General features: G+C 57.7%; 1 protein-coding gene across 5 annotated transcripts in view; it reads left to right on the forward strand.

The window, feature by feature from the left end:
* Positions 1 to 7,474, forward strand: part of DNAJC5 (DnaJ heat shock protein family (Hsp40) member C5) — a 39,950-nt gene extending 32,476 nt beyond the window's left edge. For 3 of the 5 annotated variants that reach the window (XM_029916747.1, XM_029916748.1, XM_029916749.1), the window contains 4 exons: positions 1,285 to 1,402; positions 2,170 to 2,383; positions 2,985 to 3,156; positions 3,583 to 7,474. In XM_029916747.1, coding sequence (XP_029772607.1) covers positions 1,296 to 1,402; positions 2,170 to 2,383; positions 2,985 to 3,156; positions 3,583 to 3,686 — 597 coding nt within the window. In that variant the 5' untranslated portion in view covers positions 1,285 to 1,295 and the 3' untranslated portion in view covers positions 3,687 to 7,474. Of the gene's footprint in view, positions 1 to 1,284; positions 1,403 to 2,169; positions 2,384 to 2,984; positions 3,157 to 3,239; positions 3,383 to 3,582 lie in introns of all 5 variants that reach the window. The other 2 variants (XR_003900872.1, XR_003900871.1) reach the window with 2 other exon arrangements.
* Positions 7,475 to 9,388: the final 1,914 nt, after the last annotated feature.

Genomic DNA, 9,388 nt, shown 5'->3' on the forward strand with positions numbered 1-9,388 from the left:
GGAAGAGTGTCTATTCGTGTCTTTGGCCCATTTCTTCATGAGAGTCTTTGTTTCTTGGGTGTTGAGTTTGATAGGTTCTTTATAGATTTTGGATACTAACCCTTTATCTGACATGTCATTTGCAAGTACCTTCTCCCATTCTGTCGGTTGCCTTTTAGTTTTGCTGGTTGTTTCCTTCGCTGTGCAGAAGCTTTTTATCTTGATGGGGTCCCAATAGTTCATTTTTGCTTTTGTTTCCCTTGCCTCCGGAAACACGTGGAGTAAGAAGTTGCTGCAGCCGAGGTCAGAAGTGTTTGCCTGCTTTCTCCTCTAGGATTTTGATGGCTTCCTGTCTTATGTTTAGGTCTTTCTTCCATTTAGAGTTTATTTTTGTGTGTGGTATAAGAAAGTGGTCCAGGTTCATTCTGCGTGTCGCTGTCCAGTTCTTCAAACACCACTTGCTGAAGAGACTGTCTTTATTCCATTGAATATTCTTTCCTGCTTTGTCAGAATAGTTGGCCATACGTTTGTGGGTCCATTTCTGAGTTTTCTGTTCTGTTCCATTGATCTGAGGGTCTGTTTTTGTGCCAGTACCATCCTGTCTTGATGATCACAGCTTTGTAACATAACTGATGTCCGGGATTGTGGTGCCTCTGGCTTTGTTTTTGTTTTTCCCAGGATTGCTTTGGCTGTTCAGGTTTTTTCTAGTTTTGTACAAATTTTAGGACAGTTCTAGGTCTGTGAGGAATGCTGGTGTTATTTTGATAGGGATTAAGATAGTCTTATATATATGTATTTTTTTTAATGTTTATTTTTGAGAGGGAGAGACAGAGCTTTGAGTGGGTAAGGGGGCAGAAAGGAAGAGACAGAATCTGAGCAGCTCCATTCTCTGAGTGGTCAGCACAGAGCCTGATGTGGGGCTCAAACCCATGAACCATGAGATCATGACCTGAGCTGAAGTTGGATGCTCAACATACTGAGCCCCCCAGGCGCCCCAAGACAGTCTCTTCTTTTTATTGGAGTTCTTAGTCTAAGGCGTTCATTTCCTTTTTTCTTTTAGCTTTTTAACTATACTTTACATTTCTTTATTTAGAAGTTGCTCTGGAGATTAAACACACTTAATTTTGCACAGTCTCCTTGGCGTGTCCGTGCTCTTCCTCACAAGCAGAATCGCCAGCTTCGCCTCTGGCCCCCACTAGCAGCGTTGTGATGTTTTGCTTAGAACAGTCATCTGGAATAAAGTCCATCCACTCTGAGCGTGGAATCTTTATAGTTGTTGATGTTGTCTTTGCGTTTTTCTTGTAGATTAGCCTACCATGGCAGACCAGAGACAGCGCTCACTCTCTACCTCTGGGGAATCGCTCTACCATGTGCTGGGGCTAGACAAGAACGCGACCTCAGATGACATTAAAAAGTCCTATCGGTAAGAGACCACCCGCTGGGAGGGCATCGTACCTGGTGCAGTCTGACGTGCTCTTACCAGAACCAGCGTCTGTCCCTGGCTGACCCCGTGTTCACCTGGCGATGGCCCCACCACACCTTTGTGCGCGTGCTGAGCTCCCTCACAGCCCCCAGCTCTCAACTGATATTTTCTTGGCAACAGAAAAACACTTTGTGGATAATACAAACGGTCTGCCCTGGAGCAGCCAGGTCCAGAGGGAGGCAGGTCTGAGCCTGCCCAGCAGATGGGGCTCTGGAGTGCTGAGTGGTCTGCTCCTCTCCTGCAGTAACCGTAGTCCCCTCGCCTGCACGGAGTGCGCCGCGAGAGGCAAACACCCCTCACGGATCTGTACGCTCACACGGTCGTCTTTGTGTTCTTCCCATGTGTGACTCGTGGGCGCGTGGGCAGCAGGCCCTTGTGCGCCTGCTCGTTACCGCTTCGTCATGCGGATGAGCGGTCAGCCTGCTGGGACGCTAGAGGTCGGCAGCGGGGCTTGCCTCGGAGCTGTTGCAAGAGCCGCCCCTCCCTCCCTGTGCCCTGCGATCCCTTCCTCCGGGTTAGCCCTCACCCCGGGACTCCCTGCCCTGGGGCCGCGCGAGGGCCCGGTGGTTTGCGGAGACCGCCAACTCTGATGGGCTGGAACGCCGGCGAGGTGGGAAGTGCCGTGGCGACGGGTGGATGTTTCCTCCGGCGGGCCCTGTCAGGGATGAATGTGTACTAAGTGACAAAGAAATGGTTTTGATTTGCAGGAAACTTGCCTTGAAATATCACCCTGACAAGAACCCTGATAACCCAGAGGCTGCAGACAAGTTCAAGGAGATCAACAATGCCCACGCCATCCTGACCGACGCCACGAAAAGAAACATCTATGACAAGTACGGGTCGCTGGGACTGTACGTGGCCGAGCAGTTTGGGGAGGAGAATGTGAACACCTACTTTGTGCTCTCCAGCTGGTGGGCCAAGGTGAGCCGAGCGGGCGGCTGGTGCCGGGCGTGGCGGGAGGGCCCCGGGCCCCGCAGGATTCCAGGCCGTTCGGTCCGGGGGCTCTGCTCCGGGGCCATGGTTCCGAACACAGGGCAGTCGTTTTCCTGTCCCACGAGGATGTGGCCAGCTCGCCAGCCTGCGTGGGACAGGCTGGGAGTGCGCAGGGCCAGCCCGACACCGAGCTGACGTTCTCTGACAAGCAAGTTCCTAGGAGGACAGGCCTTGCAAGGCAGCTTTCCTAGTGCGCTGTGGACAGATGTTTTCGTCTTTGGGGAGGACTCGTTTGAAATCTGACTTGAAAAAATTTGACATTTTTCTGTTCTATTTTTTGAACACTTATCCTTTTCCTTATTTGATTCAAATCCTGTGTCTCCTGAAGTCCCCGTGGAGCTGGCCATTGGCCCTCACCCTCTTTGTTGACTCCCTTTCCAGAAGCTACAGAGCTCTGTCTCTGTGTCCCCGCCCCTCCATCTGTGACAGGCATCTTAGCCCGTCGCACCCCCAGAGGGGCCTGGGGCTGGCCGCGGGGCGGGGGCCCCGAAAGCTGCGTGGCCAGCGTCCCTGTCGTCCACCTGCGCAGGCGCTGTTTGTCGTGTGCGGCCTCCTCACCTGCTGCTACTGCTGCTGCTGCCTCTGCTGCTGCTTCAACTGCTGCTGCGGGAGGTGCAAGCCCAGGGCGCCCGCGGGCGACGCCGCCGGCTTCTACGTGTCCCCCGAGGACCTGGAGGCGCAGCTGCAGTCGGACGAGCGGGGTGAGTGCCCGCCGAGGGCCGCTGAGCGGGGCGGGCCGGGCCGGGCCGGGCCCTGAGCCGTGTCGACCTGTCTTGTCAAACAGGAGGGCACTGACTCGGTGCCGGAGTGTTTGTGGTGGTCGCGGGGACTGTTGAGGTGTGAACGTGGACGCTTGAGGTAAACGCAGACACAGAGGGCTGTCCCCGCCGCGATCTGAAGCAGCCGAAGTTTCGCGGGACCCAGCAGGTGGGGAGGGACCGAGGGCTGGCGGTGACCTGAGGCAACTGAGGAAGGCTGTGTTGGGTGGAGGTGCGCAGATGGCCTCTCCCCTCCGACCCGTGACCCCGGCGGAGCGGCCAGGCGACAGAGCGTTGTCACAGAGGACGATGTCGTTAGGGGCCGCTCGGGATGCCCACACGATGAACATGCGCGTGCTTGCTTTTCAGAGGCTGCGGACACGCCGATCGTCATGCAGCCGGCGTCCGCCACGGAGACCACCCAGCTCACGGCCGACTCCCACCCCAGCTACCACACCGACGGGTTCAACTAAGCTCCGGAGCCGCCGTGATCCAGGATAGCTCAGCACCCGGCCACTTCACCCTTAGAATCATGAACTGTAGCCGCAGAGATGGGGAGGGAGCTGCTCTGGCCACGGAGGAAGGGCAGCCGACAGCCCACCGGGCCCTTCCCACCTCTGTGCCCGCCCGCCCGTCGCCCCCAACACGTGAAGTGCGTCGCATGCAGTATTTAAAGCAGTGTAGCTACGGTCCTCCTCTTCTGTTCTCTCCTTTTTTACTAGCATGTCTGGGGTTACGTCCCATGTCTGTCTGTGTTGTGGGCGTGGCTGCGTGAACCAGATGCTGAACCTGCCTTGGGGCTTTTCGAGTGGACACACTGACCTGAGTCTGCCTGGGGTCTCCCAGCCAGGCAGGCCGGGGCCGCAAGGGAGGCTCCTTCCCCTGTGTTTGCGAGGCGCGGAGGCCGGTGCTGTCTGGCGGCAGCTGTGAGGTCTGGTCCCTGCCCTGTGCTCCCCAGCCATGTGGACGCAGCCAGAGCCTCTGGGCGCATTACCAGGAAAGAGCCGGGCACGTCCCCCCTCCACCCAGCACGGTTGGCCTTTCCGTGCTGTGCGTGTGTGCGGGTCTGTTTGCGTTGGTCACTTGGCCTTGTCACTGGGTTTTTCCCACGGGTGAGTTTGTTGTGGAGCATGGAGGAGGCTCTGCTAGCCCCAAGACTCCGTTTTCCACCTGGGCGCAGCCTGGGTCTCTGGTGCATGGTCGCTTGGGCGTGCTCCCTGGCCAGGCTGTGGGGGCTGCTGCTTCCACACTCCCCCCTCCCGGCCACATTCCAGCCACCTCCCCTCCCCTTAGGTCACCCTGCACATTCCTTCAGGCCCACCCAGCCTCCTGGTGGGCCTTCCTGGACCTGGAAGAACCACAAGCGGTGGCAGTGAGCCAGTTTGTCGTCAGAGGGGCTGACCGTCCAGGTTGCTGGCGGAGGACTGAGCAGCCCTGGGAAGCACATGTGGGGAGCGTAGCCCTCTTCTCTGTGCCTCCCAGGGCTCCTGCCCACCTTCCTTCGCCTGTTCCCTTTGGCCACCATTGATGGTTCAGGCAGCACTAGAGACATCAGGTTCCCAGAGGAAGCACCAGCTGGACCAAAGGCACACCCTGGTGCCCTTGGCATGTGAGCCAGCAGCCGGACTGGGCGTCCCCCTACCACTGTGTTGAGCAGCACCTTCTGTGGAGCTGGAAGTCAGTCTTGTGTGTGTCCCAGAACTTGTGGATGGGGCCCCTGTGTTGGCCCACGTCCCCAGCAGCACTCGACGTGGTATGGCTCCCGGCTGGGCCTGCACTGGCCAGAGACCCGAGTGGCCACGTGGGCTTGGTTTCTGCAGAGCGAGCCTCGCGGCTGCTGCTGAGTGTCTCCTGAAGCTGGAGTGGGGATGGAGGACGAGGACAGCGCCGGCTCAGACGCCCCGGAATGCGCTCCCGCTGCCCGCGGCCGTGCCCGGAGCCGGTTCTGGGCGGCCAGGAAGCGGCTGAGAGGCCGGCAGTGCGAGGACGGGACGTGGACCCGCTCGGAGACCGGGCCGAGGGCAGGTGTTTGATCCCGTTTTGTTAGTTTTTGTTCATTAAAACGATCATGAAGATGTCAAGATGACAAGAGGGAAAACATGCACTGTGATTGTAAGTTAGAAGTAATTTGCTAAAATCTGGCCTCGTGAAAATTCATCATCCACCCGGGGACGAGGGAGGAGGTGAGACCACAGAGCCGTCCACTGCGCATCCCAGCCTGAGAGGTGGGCCACGGTCAGCCTTTGCAATGTTTCTGGAAATACTTTGTGAGCTGTTTTTCCCCAGAATGGCCAAGAACTAAGTTCACAGCTTGGACTTAAGGTAGAAAGCCTCCCCCTTTGCCGCTGGGACCTGCAGGGGGCCCTGCAGCTCTGTGCTCAGAAAGCCCCAGGGCCCAACTCGCACATCTGGGTGAGCCCCTCGCCAAGTGTCCTACAGCCACCGAAGGCGAAGGCGGAGTGGCCCCGGGTGGGGGCTCGGAGGTCTGTCCCACCCAGCCTCCTGAGGAATGTGTACAAGGAGTAAATCCTGGCAGTGATGACCCATAGGATTGCCCTGGGCGTTGGGGGGGGGGGGCTGCCTGGCCCTGGCTGCTGCCTCTGGAGAGGACTGCTCACTGGCCACGTGGGGGCGACTGTCTGCCTGCTGCGCGTCGGTGAGGGCTCCCTGCTCTGGGACTCCTGCCCCCTCCAGGCCGAGGGCCTGGCAGCAGCCAGCGCTTGTGGCCTCGCAGGCGGGCTGGCGAGAAGCACACGGGGCGCCAGGTTGGCTGATGGCGGCCGCTGGTATTTACGTTTGTTCCTGCCCAGTGATGTGGTCTTCTCTCGTCTTTCTCTTGTCTTCCTTTAGCTTTATTCTATTTTCAAACTGCTTTAGATATTACCGCTCGGTGTGTGAGCCTTCCTAGTTTCCGGTCAGTCAGCACAGTTTGCACCCATGGGGACCCACTAGAGAAGCCAGAGTGTGCTGAGGTTAGAACAGGCGGTGTTTCCATACCCGTGGCCACCAGGTGTGGCCACGAGGCTCCTGCTCAAGGAGAGGTCTGTTCCCAAGAGTTCTGACTGCAGGGGGACCGTTGAGGTGAGCCCACGGGTGCCTCTGGCTGCCTGGGAGACGCCGGGCCTCCCAGCACCCGGCCCCCGGGGTGAGACCGCCAGCAGGTGGAGTGGGCGCCAGCACGCGGGCTCTCACTGGGGAGCCTTCCCTGGCTCTTGGCATGTCCCTCTGCTGCCAGAGGGACGGACGTGAGGGTGTGGAAGGAGCGACTGGCCACATTCCTTTCCCAACACGCTGATCTGTGAACCGTGTGACCCAGGACCGTTTGTTTTCGCTCCTTTGGTTGTGAACCCTCCTGTGGAGCCGGCAAAAGCTGCGTTTCTGTTGCGCTTGCAAGCACGGCGGGCGCGGCGGGCGCGGCAGCGCTGTGTCTGTGTGTGTGCATATGTGCGTATGTATACACCCCGCGGCAGGCGGCGCGTACAATGCAGGTGCCTCCGAGACGGCCTTGGCTCTCTTGGCGAGTCGGGTCAAGAGCAGGGTTTTAGAGGCAGGCAGGCTCCTTTGCCGGGTGCGCAGAAGCGAACACTGGCCCTGTTGTGTCCCTAGGATTTGTGTGAATGTCCAGGTAGGGTGCCAGGGCTACTGTGGTGGACCAGGATGAGTGCCATGCCCATCCTGGGGGGCCCACCCATTCTGATCACCTGACACTCCAGGTGAGTGACCCGTTGGGACATCTAGGTGACTGGAAATCCTTCCCTCTCTTGAAACGTTAAAACCAGTTTTCTGAGCATCAGATACAATCTGTGACAAAGTACTTTCTAAAGGGGATTCTGTCTTCTGCCCACAGGTCTGCTTTGGGTGGGGTCCACTGGGGAGGAGCAGGGGCCACACAGGGCCGCCCTCCAGGAAGGCACTGGGCTCAGGGTCCCACAGGCAGTACCTTTCCTAGATTTTGTTCCCTAGAAAATGAAACAGTGTTTCAAGCTAAGAGAAGGGAGGCACTTTACCCAGAAATATAGATGTTTATACATTGTTTTTAAATACTAAATACAAATGCATGGAAACAGCTGTCCATGCGCTGGTTTTGTCCTGTCGTGGAACCCACCCAGGTGGGCAGGTGCCCTGACCCCGGCTCCCACGTGCACCCTGGAGGGCCAGGCTGGAGGGTTAGGATGGGTCCCGTGATGATCTCCATCTCGTATGTCTGAATGTTGACCTTAAAATAAAGATAACTGTGTAAAATAAATGTTTTTGCCGCAAACCAGGCATGTGTTTTCTTGAAGGGGCCCTGCAGAACCCTTTTTTGGGGGACCTGCACTGGCGGGCAGGGCCGTCACTCCCACCTGCCTGGCTCAAGCGTGGACAGAAGCCCTTCTTTGGTTCTGTTTTGACCTCCGTTGTCTAAATGCCACAGAGTGGAGACTCGAGTCCTGTAAGTCCAGGGTGGCTTGTACTGTCCCCACAAGCTGGTGGCCGATAGCCCCTGCTTCCCCTGTCCCCTCACTCCCACCTGGCTGACTTGCTAGCTCCTACGGCCTCACCCTGGAGCCCACCCACACCGACGGCCACCCCCCTCCACCCCCCCAACCCGGCACTGAGCAGCGCTGCCTGGCAGGACGGGTCCAGGCTGCGGGAGTCTGGAACAGCACACCCGGCCTGAACCCGCGTCAGCAGCACAAGGTAAGCAAAGGGTGACTCTGGGGACACACTGGCCACCCCCCCACACACTGTCCCCCGGGGAAGTGGCCACCACTCCTGGGCCTATGCTGTGTCCAGCCACTCCCTCTGGTTCTGACTGTTCAGGGGCAGGGTTCCCAGGTCACTCCAGTGCCTGCCCAGGACATCAGTATGGAGTGTACTCAGGTCTTCATGCCTGGCCGTGTCTGAGCCAGTGGTGACCTGGTGCTGCATCCTGGTATCTCCCCAGGAGGGCCACCATCCACCCTGACCCCTGTCTGATCCTCTAGCTGTCATGACTCCACGGAGTCCTGAGTTTCAACCCCCCCGCCCTCCCCCCACACACACTGCACCACCTTGATGGCAGAGAGGGGAGCAGGGAATGGCTTGGGCCCCCCAGGACTCTGCAGGTCCTCACATGGGGCTCCTGGCCCCACTCAAACTACTGGGCCTCTTTCCTCATCCTGGAGATAAATGTCTAGTCGTGGACTCTTGCAAGAGATGCCATCCCTGCCTCAGGGCGCGGGTATCCCTGGGAGGTCATGTCTGGCCGTGTGTGCCCTACACACAGTGGGGCCCGTGGCCCAGGGGCCCTGGCATTTGGTGGGAGAGGCCACCCTGACCCAGGAGGCCCGTGGATATGACACCCTGCCTTCTTGGGTCAGGGTACTGGGTCTACCGGGTCGTCTGTTCCCTGGGTCTTAGAGGAAGACAGAAATACTTTGAAAAAAATAAAGCAGCATAGAAATACCAAAAATAATTTAACAAACACCTTGAAACAAACCCTCCATCTGGACATAAATATGAAGCCATTTGATTTAGATTTTTCCTAGAAGGAAAGCTGGCCGTGAAGCCTGCGCCTCCCTCCGCAGCCTCGCGTCCCCCTTCCAGCCGAGGCCCCCAGAGTTTGTCTATTTCTGCTTGTGGTGTTAACCCTGCCCAGCAGTGTCCGCATCCATAAACCCTATTTCATTCATGATTTTACTCATCTCTAAAAATTTGCATCAATTGTAGCACGTTGCAGTCAATCAGCATGCACTTCCATTCAGTATAAGTTCTCTGAAAACTCAGTCGTGACTACACTGAGGTCTAGTTTGTTTATTTTAGCTGTTGTACAGCACACGTCCTACGAATTAACCACAGGTGGTGGATGGCCTTGCTAACAGGACGTGGCTTTTCAGTTTTTCGCTGTTGACCAAAGCTGGGCTGCCCGGAGCAGGTGCGCACACGTCCAGGTCCAGGGGGCCATCACCAGGCACCATGGCTGGGCCCGGGTCCAGAAGCCTCCCTGGACTGGTGGCCCCAGACTGCCTTGCAGAGCGGCCTTCCAGTCACTGCTGTCCACCGGCAGGAAGGCCCCTCCTCAACTCCTCAGAGCTCACACACGTTTTAGACCGGGTTCTTACCGAGAGATGGGTACTAACACAGAGACTTAACGGTGGACGTTCAGCATTGTGGGCAACAGGACCTCCTGGCCGGGGGCCACCATACCCTGTAC

This window comes from Suricata suricatta, chromosome 12 (genome assembly GCF_006229205.1).
Source record: "Suricata suricatta isolate VVHF042 chromosome 12, meerkat_22Aug2017_6uvM2_HiC, whole genome shotgun sequence".
In the NCBI taxonomy this organism is placed as follows: domain Eukaryota; kingdom Metazoa; phylum Chordata; class Mammalia; order Carnivora; family Herpestidae; genus Suricata; species Suricata suricatta.